A 17698-nucleotide genomic window follows, 5' to 3' on the forward strand; every position below is an offset into this window, starting at 1 on the left:
GAAATTGTTGTTGTGAGATTTTATATGAGCCGAGCCAGAAAAAAGGAGAAAATCAAAAGGAAAATAGATAAATAAAGATAAATGAGTTGAAAAAGAAAAATAATAAAGGAAAATTAAAGGAATACTTTTTAGGTATATACCGCCCTTGATATTTGATCCAATGGCGGCATCTCTGAAGCTCACTTTTTGAGAAGCTGCCATTGGATCAAATATCAAGGTGCTACTAACATTGGATGTTTGTACGTATTTGAAAAGCTATAACCAACAATCACTTTACGAGGGAGTGAGTACCTGTCTTTCTAATTGGAAAAGAAAAACGTTGTTATAATTTGGGTGATGATATTTTCACCCCTATGCAGTACACATTCGCCCCCTTATAAGGTGATTTGACGTTAACGCTTTTTGACGTCAAATCACGTTACGAGGAGGCGAATGCGTACTGCATAGGGGTGAAAATATCAACCCCCTATAATTTTCAGTTAAAAGAATCTTCTCTCTCTCTAATTGGAAATGAAAAACGTTGTACGATTTTTGCTTGGGTCATTTTCACTCTTAAGCTTATGTGTGCCTAAGGGTGTCAATTTTGGCTCGGGCTCGGAAGCTCGCTCGAAAAAAGCTCGGCTCGAATCCTTAACGAGCCGAGCCGAGCCCGATTTAGGCCAGGCTCAGCTCGGCTCGGCTCGTTAAGGCTCGTTAAGAATTTAATATATTTAAATATATATATTATATATTAATATATACACTAAAAGGGTTGTCCATGGAGTGAAAGGGGGATGCAAAATATGTCACTTCATTTTTGGAACCCCATTTGTTACTTGGACCACCCCCCATAATGTTAAAAACGTAGTCAAATTACACTAGATAGGGCTGTCCAGGGAAGATGAGGGGTGTGAACTTCATATAATCCGAGTTCGGTGAGGCTCGCGAGCCTGGCCGAGCTGAGCTTTTGAGCTTAACGAGCCGAGCCGAGCTGGCCAAGCTCGGCTCGGCTCGGCTCGTTTACACCCCTATGTGTGCCTCTCCCAGCACTATAAATTATTGAGCATCCTTGCCTCCAATGTGTGTCAGTCTTGAATCAAAGCCCATAACTACCTTAATTCCTCATATTGTAATTGCTCTTGAAAGCCTCCCCTACAATGCTTGTCCCTCACTCCATTCGTCAAATAATGAAAAGGAGGTAGTTCGTCGGTCAGCAAACTTTCATCCTGATATTTGGGGTGATCAATTTCTTGCATTCTCTTCACATGAAAAGGTAGGTACAACCATGGTTTAAAATTTCGGTTTCGGTAACCGTTTCGGACCTTCGGAAAACCGAAATTTGGTATTAATTAAAAAATAATATTTAATTCATTTAGAAATTTCGGACCGAAATTCCAAAATTTCGGACCGAAATTCCAAAATTTCGGCCTAAATTTGGTAATGGCCGAACTTCGGAATTTCGGATTTCAGTCGAAATTTAGAACCATGGGTACAACACCATCTATCTTGACGGAAAGAACATCTTGGGAAATCCGACTGAGAAAATCTCAACCCTTGAATTTCAATTAATATATGAGTAATGGTAAAGAAACCTTGGAGGAGGAAACCAATCAAACCGATTAGTTGTAGCCCCCTCACCACAAGTACAAATCCTCCTTTGTTTTAGGAAACTCACCAAAAAGGTGATTTTTTTAGTGAAAATTTCATTTACTCTCCCTCTAGTTTCTGACACACTCAACTCTAACCCTGACTTTCAAAACGTGACCAGTACACCCCCTAAGGATTCAAAACGTGACAAGTACACCCCCTCTGTCAACGGTCTGTCAGTTTAACCTGACGGAAAGACTAAAACTAACCATGGTTAATATTTTGAGGACATAAATACCCTCATTTGCAGAGGGATTAGGGTTACGCCGTTTCCACCGTCGCCTCCACCACAGACAATGAAAACCCACCCCATGGCTACATCAAACCCACATTTCAAGAAAAAACATTGATAAAAAACAAAAAAAGCCCTAAAATATTAGTGTTTATGTGCAAATCATGATAATGGTGTGAATGAGGACAAATAAAACTCCTAAATCGAGGGTTTATGTTGATAAATAACAAGGGTTTGAATCAAACCCTAATTTTCAATTGGGGAAGATGAGGGCATTTTGGTCATTTCCGCCTCGACATCTACTCCCTCAGGTTAAAAAAACTTCACGAGGTGTACTTGTCACGTTTTGAAAGTCAGGGTTGGAGTTGAATGTGTCAGAAACTAGTGGGGGTGTATCTGTATTTTCCCCTGTTTTTTACTCGATCTCGATTATGGTATCATTCTCTACCTAAGCATGGGTGGCCCACCATTTTACAGCACATGTTTTGATGTTGTGGAACCACCATTTCCATCCAAACCCATGCACGGTGAGGAGCCCACTATTTTACTACTCATGTTATTGGGGGTGCAACTCAGGTCGAGTTGGGTCGGGTTGACTCCAACCCAAACCCGACCCGAGCAACCATTGGTCAACCCGAACCCGACCCGACCCGAGTTCCAACCCGACCCGATCCTAGGAACCCTTTTTGCCAACCCAAACCCAACCCGAGATTTTTAGCTTAAAAAATAAAAAAATTATTAAAAAAGCCGAGCTCACTTGGGTCGGGTTGCCCAAGCCCTCAATCCGAACCCGACCCGAACTCAACCCGGGTTGAGAAAACCCAACCCGAACCCGAACCGGACCCGAACTCAACCCAACCCGACTTTCTCCCTGGTTGAACCCGTCGGGTTCGGGTTGAGCCCGCCCAAGTTGCACCTCTACATGTTATTGATGGGATAGAGCCACTGTTTTACACTTGTTTTGAGATGGGGCTACCATTTTATGGGTGTGGAGCCTACCATGTCTATCCAAATCCATGTATAGTTGGGCCCACTATTTTGTCCCTAATGTTATTGATGGGGTGGGGCCAGACTACCAACTCTACCCAAACCCATGCATAGAGTGGGGCCCACCATTGTAAAACCATGCTATACTACTTTATATACAAGAGAGAGAGAGAGAGAGAGAGAGAGACTTATGTTATGAAAGAGTACAAAAATGAAACCAAAAGATCATCTATAAGATTCATCATGGTTATGGGATGAACTTCTATTACTTGTCGGCCCACACATATTCATGAGAATTTGATCAGATTCCATGGAATATTCGTGGGGCGCCCAACTATGTTCTAGGGGCTAAGAAGGAAGGAGAGGGAGAGAATTGGGTGGACGGAAGTACAGATAGCAGATAAAATCCATAAAAACAAATGAAAATAAAATACCTATTTAGATTTGGGTATTTGTTTTCCTGGTTTTTGGGAGCTCTTTATGTTCCCCTCACTCCTACGCTCTCAAGTCTCTCCATCTCCCTCCCATCTCTCACAACTATCCCCAGCAATATTCTTTGTAATAATGGAATATATTTTGGGAGAAGATAAATTTGTACCCCCTGTAGGATAATTCGCATCCTTTTAAAGGAGGGTATGTGGCAGACTTTAATGCTTTTTGATAGGGGTGTCCATTCGGTTTTAACCGAACCGAATAGACCGAACCGTAATAACCGACCTTAATTCGGTTAGTTAAAAATGTGAACCGAAACCGAAACCAAATTTGCTTCCAACCGAAATAACCGAAACCGAATAAATATTTCGGTTTTTCCGGTTAGCTCGGTAAAAACCGAAAAGTGATTTAGATAAAGTTTATGACTTTGTCATAAAGGTATCAGGTTATCTGCACTGCTGTATTTTTTATAATGGCACTCCTCACTTGAGTCACTTCCTCAGTTTATTAAAAAGTACCGTACGGCCCATACCATAGGATGATCCAAGCCGTCCATTAGATGGGCCACAGCCTAAATAGGTTGTGCCCCAAGAATTATTTCCATAGGTTGATCCTAACCCTCTGATCTATAGAGGGTTAGGATCAACCCTTTACATTTAGATCAGAGGATTAGGATTAACCTATGGGAATGATTTTTGGGGCAAAACCTATTTAGGCTGTGGCCCATCTAATGGACGGTTTGGATCATCCTATGGTGCGGTCCATACTGTACTTTTAATAAAGTGAGGAGTGAAAGTAATGGCCTCATCAAAAGACAGTAGTGCTGATAAGTGATAACATTTCCCTAGATAAATTTTCTACACAAAGACAGTAGTGCTGATAAGTGATAACATTTCCCTGTGGTACGACTACCTGCAACACACATGCCCAAATGATCTAATACTATTATACTAATCTTCAATAGAAAGCTTAGAAGCAAGAACTACATAACATATTAACATATCATCATTCATGATTCATCCAACCATCGGCCAAGGGGATAACATATCCATGATCTATTTGAACACAAGCAAGGGCAGATAATTCCACATTTCTACCCCATAAACAGATTGTACCTAACTTCTTGCATTAATAAACAGAACAAGCAATTTCTTGAGCAAGAGCATGAGAGAACAAAAAATTCCCTCTCAAAAAATTTGTCAGGGTCATGGGGGAACTGCAAAAGTGCAAAAGGAAGGTTTTGTTGCTGTAATAACAAATATTAGAGAGGGAATATCAGTCATGCCAACACTTAGATGTGAAACATGCTTGGGACACCAAAAGGATTCACAAAGTGCAATCCAACTCAAAACTCAAAAGAGCCCAATGCGGCAATGCCTTAGCAACACAAGTGTTGGATCCACACATGACACATGATATTCCTGCAGAAATAGAATCACTGAGTCAGTAGAAATTTAAAGCTGCAAAAGTACAATGTCTTGCAAAGATGAATGTCACAATGAATAGAAATAGAATATAAGACAGAGGCTAGTACAAGACAGAGGCTAGTAATCTAGTAAATATACATTGGCTATCATGAAAAAAGTAACAAACAGAATATAAGATCAAACCTAAAAGTCAGAAACCTCAGGCTTCAAAGATCTTTAGTTGAAGAAACATCCCCAAGGACCCCAATGTTTGAAAATTCTGCAAATAAGAAAACAAATATAAAAAAAAAACAAGTTCCAAGTCAAAAAATAAAATAAATAAAACGCAATGAAAAATTTAAAAATAAAGAAAACAAATTTACCATTTTCAATTGTTTCAAGATCCTCTAAAGCTTCTTCAACATTAACCGAAGATGAAGATGATCGGAGCCAATCTTGACAACATATAAGAGCTTGTACAATCTTAGGAGTCAAAGAACTCCTAAATGTATCAAGAACACGTCCGCCCGTGCTAAATGCAGACTCCGAGGTAACAGTAGAGATGGGAACCGCCAACACACTTCGAGCCACTTGTGATAAAATAGGAAATCTAAGACTATGAACCTTCCACCACCCTAAAATATCAAAATCATCACAATATTCTTCGGTGTCTTCACTTAAATATCTATCCAACTCTGATTTGTTATCCCCAACACCCGATTCGATCTTGTGCTTCTTATACATTTCTTGCAACATCTTCTTCACACATTGTTTCGGTTGTTGAGATTGTGAGTTTTGAGAATTCTCACTTGAACTTGATTACCCCAAGTGAACTTGAGGTGTATTGACGGTGTTGATATTGCCCTTGTTGAAGTCATTAAACAATTCATATATGGCATCAAACACTTTCCCCCCCCCAACTCTTTTCCTTTTTCATCTCCATACATTGCGGTAAGTGCAAACTTCACAAATTCCAATTTATGTCGGGGGTCAAGAACAACCGCTATATAAATTATCTTATTCATCTTATCAACGTCTCCCCAATACTTATCATACTTTTCTTTCATTTTTATGGTCATCATTACCAACTCAAAGTCTTCACTCTATCTCCATTGTTTTAAAAGGCATTCAACCTCGCTAATTTCATGAAAAAAAAGTATTATATGTAACATACAAGGAGCTTGAAATCCGTATGGTGAGCTCATAAAAGTTTTGAAGTAAGGTCGCCATTCTTCTCATGTTTTTTCAATCTTCACAATCGGGCTTCCTAATCCCATTCTCATTCCCTGAATCAAGTTCACTACTAAAGAAAGGATCTTGGTCATCATACTTATCAAATGCCTTTTCAAAATTTTCAGCTGTACTCAACATCAAGTAAGTTGAATTCTATCTAGTAGCAACATCTAAACACAAGAAGCTCTTGCTTTGGATTCTTTCGGTCTCAACGCACTCTTTGAAGACTTTCAACCTAGCTGGAGAACTCCTCACATATTTAACTGCCGCTCGAACCCGTTCAACTGAAATTTTCACCTCTTTCAAGCCATCACTCACAACTAGATTAATGATGTGTGCAATACATCTCATATGGAGGTATTTTTCTTGTAGAACACTAGACCCCCAATTAACAATTCTTCTCCTCAGGTAACCAACTGCAACATCATTAGAACTTGCATTATCTACGGTAATGGTGAATACTTTATCAATCGCCCACTCAAGTAAACACTTCTCAAACGCCTTTCCAATGGCCTCACCTTTGTGACTAGAAATTGGACAAAAGTTTATTATCTTTTTGTGCAATTTCCAATCATTATCTATAAAATGAGCTGTGAGACACATATAGTTGATTCTCTGCAAAGAGGACCACGAGTCTGTGGTGAGACAAACTCTTTGACTCGAGTGTTTGAAGAAATTTTTCAACTTCGTCCTCTCATCTAAGAAGAATTGGTAGCAATCCCTCGTAATTGTCGAACGTGATGGGATATGAAACCGAGGACACGCAACCGACATCAAATGTCTAAACCCTTCCTTCTCTACAAATTTGAAAGGAAGCTCATCTACAATGATCATATAGGCCAAGGCATTTCTAATAGCCTCTTGATCAAACCTCCAAGTAGTAAGGGTACCAATACCATCCCCCTCTTGACCCTTGATCTGTTGGTAATTCAACTGTGCTTGTTTTGTGTTTATATTGGCGGAAAACTTTTTACATGAAGGTAGGTGATTCCTAAGTGAGGTGGTTCCATTTCTTTTTGGATCACAATATAACTCATTCTCACAATAGTTACACTTAGCCTTATGATCACCCTTCTCATTAACAAATTTGGTAAAGTGGTCCCACACATCTGACATTGGCTTCATCCCGCTTCTCTTACGTGACGTTGAAATTGTTTGGTTTGAGTCAATGGGGTTTGAAGATTCCTTGCTCAAAATAACATTAGGAGCCTCTCCTTCGTACGACATCTAAGGAGAAAAAGAAATGTACGTCATAAATGCATATCAGAATATCAAACCACTACTTAAATTGCAAGTAAATGGTCACTTTAAACTCAAAAATTGCAACTACATCTCTATGAATAGATTAAAGAAGAAAAAAATGGCTCCAAAATGAGAGCAATGACTAGTACATGCAACTAATTTATAAGAAGAATATGGAGATTTTGAAAGAGACTGCAATCCTTTCTCTATAAAGACTGAAAATAAAAAAAACTACCTGATATTTTTACTGTTTATCTCTTCTCCTTCTTCTTTTTCTTCTTCCTATATAACTTCCCCACAATTGAAGAGTGAAGTTGAGAGAACCCAATCCCACCACTGTATCCAATCCAATAACAAAAATTACACATAGATGCCACAGTCGAGCTAATTTGGAAATATTTTATTTTCTAGGAGAACTAATTTTGGAACAGGCCTGTAATAGCTATTTTATAGGACAAGAACTAATTTGGAACATGCATGTAATAGCTACTGTAGGAATTTAAGAATTTAAGGCCCTGTATGATTAGGATTTTGATAACGAATTGAGAATCCAAAACTGATTATTGGACTCAAAATTAAATAAGGACCCGTTTGGATACCTCCCATGTTGTATTTGGATTTGGAATTGAGTTTTGAGTACAAAATGAATAGATCCGGTAGCAAAGGGACTAAGGGAGAGGTTGAGGAGCAAAGAGGGTGAAAGAAACTACCAGATCTGTGGATTTCCAATTTCTTATTTCGACAGCATATTTAGAAATCTGATTTTTTCACTGTCAGCTGCTGAATTAGGGATCCAAGATTTTGATCCGATCCAAATTACAATGCAAAAAGGGCTGCAAATGTGAGAAATCCAAATCAAAAGCTTCTCGGCATCCAAACGGGCCCTAATCAGATTTGGACTCACAATCATGTTGTCAATATCCAAAACATACAAAATCAGTTTTGGACTGACAATCATGTTCTCAAAATCCAAAACAAACAGGGCCTAAAACTCTAAAAGTATAATCTAGTTTTGGGATAAGAACAAAAATTACTTTCAAACATTTTCCCCCTTTCAACTTTCAAGCATGAAAATCAGAAACCCATATCATAAATTTCCCTCTTTCAAGCATGAAAATGAGAAACCCATATCATAAATTTCCCCTTTCAAGCATGAAAATCAGAAACCCATATCATAAATTTCCCCATTTCAAGCATGAAAATCAGAAACCCATATCATAAATTTCCCCCAAAGAAATTAAAATAAATAAAGGTACCTGGTCAAGGTTGAGGACTTGAGCCGTGGAGGTGGAAGAAACGAAGAAGAAAATTGAAAACCCTAGGTTAGGGTTGTCGGATGGTGGAGCCGTGGAGCCGTGGTAGGAGTTTTCGCCGGAGTAGGGTTGAAAGTTGAAACGGAGAAGAAAATGGAAAACCCGTGGTAGGACTTGAGCCGTGGAGCCGTGGTGTTATGGTGGAGGCGTGGAGGCGGTGGAGCTGTTCTACTTCTAAGAAGATAGAAATGAGAAGAAAAGAGAAAACCTAAGTCTCATACTCACGATTTTTCTTTTTTACTTTTCATTATATTATATTCACCCCTTTTTAATACTCGTGACACACCCCATTGGCCATTGCTAATTGCTAAACTTCACTGGTGGCTGTCCCAAGTAAAAAGGAGGTGATATATCATTTTAATCTGTTTTCTCATTATTCGGTTTTTTAACCTTAAACCGAAAACTGAAATCCGAACAAACCGAATGCAAGTTTGCTATAATAATTCGGTTTTTTCGGCCAAACCAAATTTTTTCCACTCAAAACCGAAACCGAAACCGCAAACCGAAATTTGACATCCATGAAAACCGAAACCGAACCGATTGATCTTCCAACCGAACCGAAATAACCGACCGAATTCAGCTCGGTCGGTTATTTCGGTTAAACCCGATTAATGAACAGCCCTACTTTTTGACGTCAATTCACATTAAATTGGGGTGAATTATCCTACAGGGTGTGTGAATTTATCATCGCCCTATATTTTATGATGTCCAAACATATACTTTTAAAGTATTTCTTGGTTCTCACTCAATTTCCTTAATGTGAGGACATGATGTTTTACATATATATGATTTGTAAGGTGGTTACAACATGTAGAACATGTGACATAATATTTGAATTCAAAACACACACTGTTGCAACCACTAAGTTGGTATTCGTTCAGGGGTGTAATGCGTGGGCTACACAACGGATTGAAGAACTGAAAGAAGAAGTGAAGTCTATGCTAAAGAATGCAAGTGACCCATTGCAAATAATGAATTTAGTCGTCTTGGATTGGCCTATCACTTCGAAATACTAATTGAAGAGTCATTAAGCCGGTTGTACTATACATATACTAATGGTGGTGACAATGCTGATAATCTTCATGCCATTTCTCTTCAATTCCGGCTACTTAGACAACAAGGATATAATATTCCATCTGGTATCACCTTTGCCATTTGTTTGATTTTTATCATTATTTTGTTTATTTTTGCTCGTTTGTATAGTTGTATGCATCCATTCTATGTATATGTGCACATAATTTTCATTGTTGCTTCTTGATGATGAGTGTCACAAGCATTTAATTGTAAAACAGATGTATTTAGCAAATTTAAGGACGACCAAGGAAACTTCAATGTGACCTTAAGCAACACACAAGGTATGTTGCGTTTATATGAAGCGGCGCATCTTAGTACACATGGAGAAGTTGTACTAGATGATGCCTTGGTTTTCACCAGAAAGCACCTTAAGGCCATGATACCCCACCTAAGCTCTACTCTTGCGAGACATGTAGAGAAAGCCCTAGGGTTGCCTCTACACAAGAGCCTCTCAAGGTTGAATGCAAGAAACTACGTCTCTTTTTACCAAGAACAATCTACGAAGAACGAAGTACTACTAGAGCTTGCAAAGCTGGATTTCAATATGTTACAGTCAATTCATCAACGAGAGTTACGAGATATCTCAAGGTAAATTGCATCAAAGTTTATGCACTTGATAGATATATTGATGTTTGACAACATAAAAACAACAAAGCTAACTCAAATTATGGAGCTTACACTTTTAAAATAGGTAAATTCTATTACCATCTTAACATAGTGTATCTTGATCCTTTTTTTTAGGTGGTGGAAGGACATTGACCTCCCAACTAAGTTACCTTTTGCCAGAGATAGAATTGTGGAGTTGTACTTTTGGATATTAGGAGTTTATTTCGAACCACAATATTGCCGAGGTAGAATGATTATGACCAAAATAATTTCATTTGTATCGGTAATGGATGACATCTACAACGTGTATGGTACATTGGAAGAACTCCAGCTATTGACCAATGCAATCCAAAGGTTTAGAATTTGGTTCTTATAATCTTTCTCATCTTCTTTGCAAGATTCTAATCTCTACATAATTGATTTGTGTCATTCATTTGGGATTTTAATAATGCAGAAATTTTCTGTTCTTAATTTTCAGGTGGGATGTTGGGGCCATGGATAAGCTTCCAGAGTACATGAAAGTATATTTTCATGCACTCTTCAATACTGTCTCAGAAATTGAGGAGGGATTAATTCCAGATGAAAAATACCGCGCATCTTACTTGAAAGAAGCTGTACGATATGCATGGCTATTTTGTTATCTTTTAATCCTCTTAAAGATATCATAACTAGATCTTTCATTAAACCACTATTTAAATATTATCTGAGTCAGTCATCGACTCACATGAGTCAACTCCCTTTTACCTTGGCCAAGTTCTCGTCCAAGTATGAGTTTTTCCCTAGCTACCAAGTCCATCAAAACTCCTTGATAGAACATGCGGAAATTAATGAAAAATTGATTGTGCCAACCATTAATTTGCCTAAGTAGACTCCCTTTTACCATAGCCAATTTCTAGTCCAAATTTGAGTTTTGAAACACTGCATTAAATTGATAAGAGAGATAGTTTATGCTCAAGGTTTATGTAAGAAGCTTTTATATATTATTTCATGTATTTACCCAGTTTTAACTTTCTTCATTTTGTTATTCCAGATGAAATGTCTGAATACAGCCTACTTCAACGAGGCCAAATGGTTTCACTCAGGGCATCATCCAACATTTGAGGAATACGTAAACATCGCGCTGATCAGTTCTACTAACCCACTTCTTATCATAGTTTCTTACATTGGGATGGATGGAATTGTGAAAAAGGAAGCCTTTGATTGGATTAATAGCAACCCCAATCTCGTTAGGTCGGCTTCTCTAGTTTGTCGACTCGTTGATGATATCCAATCACATAAGGTATGATCAATTCAGAGAAAAGAAAGAGTCCTATTTTCATTGTCAGTAACTTAAGAATCAATAATTTGTGTTTCAAATATGTAGTTTGAACAGGAAAGAGGACACATTTTTTCAAGTGTGGAGCTCTACATGAAGGAGCACAGCTGCACAGAGATGGAGGCATGTGACAAGTTGCGAAAAATGGTTTCCTTTGCGTGGAAAGACGTAAACCAAGACTGCATTAAACCAACTCCTGTTCCGATGCCTCTCATTATTCGGATTGTCAATCTTGTCCGTGTGGTCGAAGTCATATACCAGTACCGAGATGGATGCACGAATTCAACACATGAAACCAAAGAGCATATCACCTTACTGATGATTGATCCAATTCCCCTTTAAAATGGGAGAACATGGTTTGATGGTCCCTTCTATGAGTACAAAGGAAATATCCGAAGAGACCCTTTCAATAATAATGACTCTGCTATGAGGTTTCAGAGAGTCGATCTTTTTGTATTTTTCTTGTACTAAGAGTTATATTTTTGTATTTTTCTTGTACTAAAGGTTATCTTAGATTTTGATAGCGAGGAATGTTTTAATTCTATATAAAATAGGAAAAATTCTAAAAAAAATTTGATTTTTATCTTAAAATCTCAAAAAAGGGTGAAGTTGGCTAATTTCTCAAAAAGGGGTGAAACGCATCCCGAGGATTATTTTAGGACGAAAATGCCCTTATGTTGCCTTTCCCTCTAAGAAAGTAAGCAACAAATCTCAATGCATTTCACCTAACATTTTGACCTTTTCCCACCTCTCTCTCTCTCTCTCTCCACAACAGGAACAATTGAGGGCCCCCCCAAAATTCTCCTCCTTGGTGAGTTGGTGCCCAAATCCAACTCACTATAACAGTGTACCGTCCAGACCATAGGATAATCCAAGCAGTCCATTTGATAGGCAACATCGTAAATAGGTTGTGTCCCAAAAAACCATTTCCATATGATGATCCTAGCCCTCAGATATAAAGAGAACTTGCTTATTATGGAAACCTCTATACATTGGAGGGTTGTGATCATCCTATGCAAATGATTTTTGGGGCACAAGCCATTAATGTTACGGCCCATCAAATGGACGGCTCGGATCATCCTATGGTCTGGACGGTACACTTCATTTTAAAAATATGGGCAGGGCCTAAATTGGGTTAATGTTACTATACGAACCACACTATAGGATGATCCAAACCATGGACAACTTAGATCATCCTATGTTGTGGACGGTACGCTTCAATTTGAAAAATATAGGTGGGGCCTATGATTGGGCCTTAATGTTACTGTATGACCAACTCTATAGGATTATCCAAACTATGGACGGCTTGGATCATCCTATATTGTGGACGGGCCTTAATGTTACTATACGGCCAACTCCATAGGATGATCCAAACCATTCATTTGATGGGCCACAATGTAAATAGGTTGTGCCCCAAAATCATTTCCATAGGATGATCACAACCCTACAATCTATAGAGGTTGCATAAGATGTAGTTTCTATTTAGATCGAAGGGCTAGGATCAGCCTATCGAACAACACATTTACGTTTATGGCCCATCTAATGGACGGTTTGGATCATCCTATGGTGTGGTATGGGTGGGGCCTACGTTGTTCAAAGATGGGCCCACCATTCCACCAACGGTTTCTTTTGGCCCCACCATCTTTGAACAACGTAGGCCCCACCCATACCACACCATAGGATGATCCAAACCGTCTATTAGATAAGCCACAATGCAAATAGGTTGTGCCTAAAAAATCACTTTCACAGGGTGATCTAATGAACAATGCAAATAGTATTGTACGGGTCACACCTGAAGGTCAACCTTTTTACATTCTTCGCAAACAGGAGCAAATTTGTCATAATAGGTCGACCTACAGCATATGTACAAACAGGTGGGAATTTGCCTTGATAGGTCGACCTGTAGGTCGACATTTTCACCATTTGACCAAACAGGTAGGAAGACCAATTACAGGTCGACCTTTCCACCATTCCGTCAAACAGGTGTAAAACATGTGAAAAGGTATAATTAGTGGTTCCTAGGTAAAATTAGTGGTTCCTAGGTATAATTAGTGGTTCCTAGGTATAATTAGTGGTTCATAGGTATAATTAATGGTTCCTAGGTCTAATTAGTGGTTCCAGTGTTTAAAATACAAAAATACAGTCATTCTCACTTTTTATAGTGGTTTTGACTGCATAACTATTTCAATCTCACAATTTAAACTCTTGGAACGGAGCAAGTATTAGACCATCTAAACTATGAACCACGATAAAATCTGACTGTTTAGACAACTATTTAACCGATTGTTCATACATTCATTGCAACTTTGACATCCACTTAAGTAATATTAGATTGTGTGAACCACTATTTATACCTTAAAACCACTATTTATACCTTTGAACCACTAAATACTGGTAAATAGTGGTTCCTAGGTATAATTAGTGGTTCCTAGGTATAATTAGTGGTTCCGAATGTTTAAAATCCAATAAATACAGTCATTCTCACTTTTTATAGTGGTTTTGACTGCATAACTATTTCAATTTTATTAGAATTTAAACTCTCGGAAAGGAACAACCATTAGGCCATCTAAACTATAAACCACGATAAGATTTGACTGTTTAGACAACTATTTAACCCATTGTTCATACATTCATTGCAACTTTGACATCCACTGAAGTAATATTAGATTGTGTGAAGCAATATTTCTACCTTGGAACCACTATTTATTCCTTGGAACCACTAAATATTAGCAAATAGTGGTTCCTAGGTAAAATTAGTGGTTCCTAGGTATATTTAGTGGTTCTTAGGTCTATTTAGTGGTTCCGAGTGTTTAAAATTCAATAAATACAGTCATTGTCACTTTTTATAGTAGTTTTGACTACATAACTATTTCAATCTCACAATTTAAACTCTCGGAACGGAACAACTATTAGGCCATCTAAACTATGAACCACGATAAGATCTGATTGTTTAGATAACTATTTAACCCATTGTTCATACATTCATTACAACTTTGACATCCACTGAAGTAATATTAGATTGTGTAAACCAATATTTATACCTTGGAACCACTATTTATACCTTGGAACAACTAAATACTGGTAAATAGTGGTTCCTAGGTAAAATTAGTGGTTCCTAGGTATAATTAGTGGTTCCTAGGTCTAATTAGTGGTTCCGAGTGTTTAAAATCCAATAAATACACTCATTCTCACTATTTATAGTAGTTTTGACTGCATAACTCTTTCAATCTCACAATTTAAACTCTCGGAACCAAACAAGTATTAGGCAATCTAAATTATGAACCACGATAAGATCAGACTGTTTAGACAACTATTTAACCCATTATTCATACATTCATTGCAACTTTGACATCCACTGAAGTAATATTAGATTGTGTGAAGCAATATTTCTACTTTGGAACCACTAAATACTGATAAATAGTGGTTCCTAGGTATAATTAGTGGTTCCGAATGTTTGAAATCGAATAATACAGTCATTCTCACTTTTTATAGTGGTTTTGACTGTATAACTATTTCAATATCACAATTTAAACTCTCGGAACGGAACAAGTATTAGACCATCTAAACTATGAACCACGATAAGATCTGTCTGTTTAGACAACTATTTAACCCATTGTTCATACATTCATTACAACTTTGACATCCACTGAAGTAATATTAGATTATGTGGACCACTATTTATACCTTGGAACCACTAAATACTGGTAAATAGTGGTTCCTAGGTATAATTAGTGGTTCCTAGGTCTAATTAGTGGTTCCGAGTGTTTAAAATCCAATAAATACAGTAATTCTCACTATTTATAGTGGTTGTAATTGTATAGACATGAGTTTCATCCTGGTTTACTATAAATAGAAACTTAGAGGGCAATAGAGAGATAGAGAGATTATGACAATACACCATAGCATTGGAAAAAGGATGATGACATTAACAAATGCCTAACACAGCCATAACAAATCCCTAACAAGTAAACAAGATGACAATACACCATAGCAGTGTAAGGAACATGTTAAATGTATGCAATTGTATCACAATGGACCTACTTGAGAAGCTTAGGTTTGATAGCCAAAGAAAAGATCCAATAAAATCTACATTTTAGGAGATGGGAGTTTCACCTCTCTGCAGTGGAATTTCATTTGGGATTTTTACAACAGCTAATGGAGTTTGATTTTGGCGTGGGAGGAAGAAAGTAAAAAAGTCAAAATTGGTAGGTGAAATGCATTGGGATTTGTTGCTCATTTTCTTTGAGGGAAAGGCAATATAAGGGCATTTTAGTCCTAAAACACTTCTTGGGATGCGTTTCACCCCTTTTGAGAAATTAGCCAACTCTACCATTTTTTGAGATTTTCTCATAAAAATCACAATTTTTTGAGAATTTTTCCTATAAAATAAGAACTTATGCTTGTGTAAATTTAGCCAATTATTATTTCATAAAATGAGATTTAATCCAATAGTCACAATCTGGACGACTATTTTTACTCCTTTGTTGGTGCAAAATCATATACTTATATAAGAGAGAGAGAGAATATCCTTCGACACAAGGTTTTCGATTGCCTTTCCAATTGACAAAAATATGCCTCAAATTCGAGTAATATGCGAACTATGATCAACAGACTGTTGGTTTGATTGCCTTGTGAACAAAGACTAACAATTCGTTTAGTATATAGAGAAAAGAACAGGACCTGCCTTGTGAACCCAGTATCTGCCGTTTTTTTCTAAAATTATGCTGCTGAAAAGAATGAAAATTCAACTGATCCAACACAACAAGTATAAAAATGAATTTAAGCTTAAGGCCTGTATGGGACTTTGCCCCACGATGGGCAAAAGTGGACATGTTAGATGACGTTTTAAAGTCATACCTTCTAGCCGATGAACGGTCCATATTGCTGGGCATCTCGTGAGTGTGGGCCCAGTTCTCATAGAGAGGGTACATTGGCAATTTACAATTGGGGCAGTGCAGTTAATAAAGTTGTTGGAAGATAGAGATGTACAGCTACTACAAGTGAGTGTGGGCCTAGTTTTCATTAATAAACTTAAATAATTGAAGCAAAGATAGCGGAGGAGGACAAAGGCGAAAGCAAGAACGTGAGGCACGTTTTGGCCCTCTCTTGGTAAAATCTCGAATAGTTTTGATTTATATTTTAAAGAAAGTTCTCGGTTCAGTCAAAAGAAAGTAGAAGTAGTATTGGATTATGAGAATGGATTCCGAATCCCAGCCTGGTGTGAGTCTAAAACTGATTATTGGACTTAAAATTAAACATAAATTTGATTTTGAGCCTTAAACTGATTGTTGGAATCGAAATTAAAATTTTGAGCATTAGCCCTTGAAGTTAGAAGAACGTACGCAATTCCTTATTTTTTAGTAGGGTGTATGGAAACCTCTATACATAAGATAATCCAAGCAGTCCATTTGATAGACTACATCGTAAATAGGTTGTCCCAAAAAACCATTTCCATATGATGATCTTAGCCCTCAGACATAAAGAGAACTTGCTTATTATGGAAACCTCTATACATTGGAGGGTTGTGATCATCCTATGCAAATGATTTTTGGGGCACAAGCCATTATTGTTACGGCCCATCAAATGGACAGCTCGGATCATCCTATGGTCTGGACGGTACACTTCATTTTAAAAATATGGGCGGGGCCTAAATTGGGTTAATGTTACTGTACGAACCACACCAGAGGATGATTCAAACCATGGACAGCTTGGATCTTCCTATGTTGTGGACGGTACGCTTCAATTTGAAAAATATTGGTGGGGCCTACGATTGGGCCTTAATGTTACTGTATGACCAACTCTATAGGATTATCCAAACCATGGACGGCTTGGATCATCCTATATTGTGGACGGGCCTTAATGTTACTATACAGCCAACTCCATAGGATGATCCAAACCATTCATTTGATGGGCCACAATGTAAATAGGTTGTGCCCCAAAATCATTTCCATAGGATGATCACAACCCTACAATCTATAGAGGTTGCATAAGATGTAGTTTCTATTTATCGAAGGGCTAGGATCAGCCTATCGAAATGATATTTTGGGACGCAACATATTTACGTTTATGGCCCATCTAATGGACGGTTTGGATCATCCTATGGTGTGGTATGGGTGGGGCCTACGTTTTCAGCACTATAATTTTCTAAAATTATACTGCTGAAAAGAATGAAAATTCAACTGATCCAAAACAAGAAGTATAAAAATGAATTTAAGCTTAAGCCCTGTATGGG

At 37.8% G+C, this 17698-nt stretch overlaps 1 protein-coding gene across 2 annotated transcripts; it reads left to right on the forward strand.

Moving 5' to 3' along the window:
* The first annotated feature begins 1125 nt into the window (after positions 1-1125).
* On the forward strand, positions 1126-11953 carry LOC143848626 (beta-cubebene synthase-like). Of its 2 annotated transcripts, none has more exons than XM_077357612.1 (7): positions 1126-1252; positions 9353-9610; positions 9764-10133; positions 10287-10505; positions 10630-10765; positions 11182-11430; positions 11515-11953. In XM_077357612.1, the coding sequence occupies exons 3-7, from the start codon at positions 9829-9831 to the stop codon at positions 11806-11808; spliced, it is 1203 nt and encodes a 400-aa protein (XP_077213727.1). In that variant the 5' UTR covers positions 1126-1252; positions 9353-9610; positions 9764-9828; the 3' UTR covers positions 11809-11953. The 2 variants fall into 2 exon arrangements, with proteins under 2 accessions (XP_077213727.1, XP_077213728.1); XM_077357613.1 differs by having other exon boundaries at positions 11524-11953.
* The last annotated feature ends 5745 nt before the right edge of the window (positions 11954-17698 follow it).

Source organism: Tasmannia lanceolata, unplaced genomic scaffold (assembly GCF_043159265.1).
Source record: "Tasmannia lanceolata isolate RefF3 unplaced genomic scaffold, GAP_Taslan_0.1 ptg000016l, whole genome shotgun sequence".
NCBI lineage: Eukaryota > Viridiplantae > Streptophyta > Magnoliopsida > Canellales > Winteraceae > Tasmannia > Tasmannia lanceolata.

What these genes read in the sequence shown, in the direction of transcription:
- LOC143848626 (XM_077357612.1), top strand. Translation starts at nt 9,829, where the DNA reads ATGTTGCGTTTATATGAAGCGGCGCATCTTAGTACACATGGAGAAGTT. An exon ending in GAGTTACGAGATATCTCAAG is followed by an intron (nt 10,134 to 10,286) that starts GTAAATTGCATC and finishes CCTTTTTTTTAG; the next exon opens with GTGGTGGAAGGACATTGACC. An exon ending in ATGATATCCAATCACATAAG is followed by an intron (nt 11,431 to 11,514) that starts GTATGATCAATT and finishes TCAAATATGTAG; the next exon opens with TTTGAACAGGAAAGAGGACA.